At 40.8% G+C, this 1,848-nt stretch overlaps 1 protein-coding gene across 1 annotated transcript in view; it reads right to left on the bottom strand.

The window, feature by feature from the left end:
- Positions 1 to 1,848, bottom strand: part of HELRODRAFT_183126 (hypothetical protein) — a gene marked incomplete at both ends in the record, with an annotated part of 11,026 nt that overhangs the window by 362 nt on the left and 8,816 nt on the right. Inside the window, 3 exons of the mRNA XM_009033826.1 lie at positions 292 to 375; positions 950 to 1,076; positions 1,416 to 1,591. Of these exons, the coding sequence (XP_009032074.1) occupies positions 292 to 375; positions 950 to 1,076; positions 1,416 to 1,591 (387 nt within the window). The remainder of the gene's footprint in view (positions 1 to 291; positions 376 to 949; positions 1,077 to 1,415; positions 1,592 to 1,848) is intronic.

Raw genomic sequence — 1,848 nt, 5'->3', positions numbered from 1 at the left:
GATTGGTTGGTGGGTTGGTTGTGATTGGTTGGTTGGATGGTTGGTTGTGATTGGTTGGTTGGATGGTTGGTTGTGATTGGTTGGTTGGTTGAATAGGTTTAGAAGATAGAATAAATGTTTGATTAAACAATCAACCAACCGACCATTCAACCAACCAATTAACCAACCAACCGACCGACCACACAATCAACTGACCAATCACAAACAACCATTCAACCAACCGATCAACCACACAATCAACTGACCAATCACAACCATTCAACCAACCAACCAACCTTGCTTCATTATGACAGAATGTATAGGGTACTGCAGAGTCATCTTCACTTCGGAGAACACCTTCTCCAGAGAGTTCGATTGGTAATGCTCAATCAATTCCTGAATGAATGAATGAATAGATGGGTGAATTGATGGATGAATGAATGAATTGATGTGTGAATGAATTGATGGATGAATGAATGAATTGATGTGTGAATGAATTGATGGATGAATGAATGAATTGATGGATGAATGAATTTTGTTGTTTAGTTTATCACCTATTCAGCCAAGTTCAAAGTTCACTATTCATCAAATCCCTGCTACACACACACACAATATACATACAAACACACACATACATACAAACACACATACATACACACACACATACAATTATGGATGGGAATGTTTGGTTGGAGCAGAGGTAGTAGGACTGGATGTGTCGGTTGTTCTTCTTATCGTTGAATATCTTTATGTGGTTGACTTTGTCACCGATTCTGGACAATTATGGTTGAATGAATGAATGACTGGCAGAATTAATGAATGAGTGAAAGAATGAATGACTGGAAGAATGAATGAATAAATTAATTAATTTACAAATGGAAAGATAGATAGATGGATAGATCCAGCAATTCATCCATCCAACAATTCATTCCTTCATTCATTCATTCCTCCATCTATTCCTTCATTCCACTAACTTCAAACTGATGGCGTATTCGCCTCTTCTATCATGGCCCACGCTCAGCCTGACCAGGAATGTTCCGGATCTCGTCGGTAGGAGCTTCGAGGCAGAGTCGTCTCTGCTCATTTCGCCAACGTACCTGAGGACGGTCATCATGATGATGATGGTGGTGGTGATGATGATTGGAATGGTGGTGATGGTAAAGATGATGGTGATTAGAGTGGTGATGATGAGGATTAGAGTAGTGATGATGGTAAAGATGATGGTGATGATGATTAGGATGGTGATGGTGGTGATGATGATGATGATGGGAATGGTGGTGGTGGTTGGTGATGGTTATTGGAATGGTGGTGGTGGTGATGATGATGATGATAAGGATGATGATGATGATGACGACGAATCAATATTAGTGACAATAATAATAACTATTGCAATCACCATTATTATTAGTAGTAAATAATAAAAATAATCGTCCCACCATTGCATCTTCGATAAATCAGCCTCCGTGCAACCTCCAGCACGACTATTATCATAACTGCCTCCGTTATCGTCATCATCATCATCATCGTCGTTATTATTATTATTATTGTTGTTGTTGTTGTTGTTGTTGTTGTTGTTCATATTGCTATTGAGATAGCTGTTGTGAGCTTTCTTCTTGGGTTGGGAATACAGCGGATACGACGGTGAAGATGGAGGGGATGTTTGTTGCTGGTTATGATGATGATGATGTTGTTGCTGCTGCTGTTGCTGCTGCTGTTGCTGCTGTTGGTTATGATGATGATGTTGTTGCGGTTGACTTGTGGTTGTTGGTGGTGGCCTCGGTGTGGTTGCGTGGTTGTAGTTGTGGTGGCTGTGGTGATGGTTGGCGACTAGGGGCGATATTGGTGGGTGCGCTGATGCCAGTGTGGTTA

The sequence above is a fragment of the Helobdella robusta genome (genome assembly GCF_000326865.2).
Source record: "Helobdella robusta unplaced genomic scaffold HELROscaffold_99, whole genome shotgun sequence".
Classification (NCBI taxonomy): domain Eukaryota; kingdom Metazoa; phylum Annelida; class Clitellata; order Rhynchobdellida; family Glossiphoniidae; genus Helobdella; species Helobdella robusta.
Note: the sequence above shows the minus strand (reverse complement) of the source record. Positions and strands in the feature narration are given on the sequence as shown.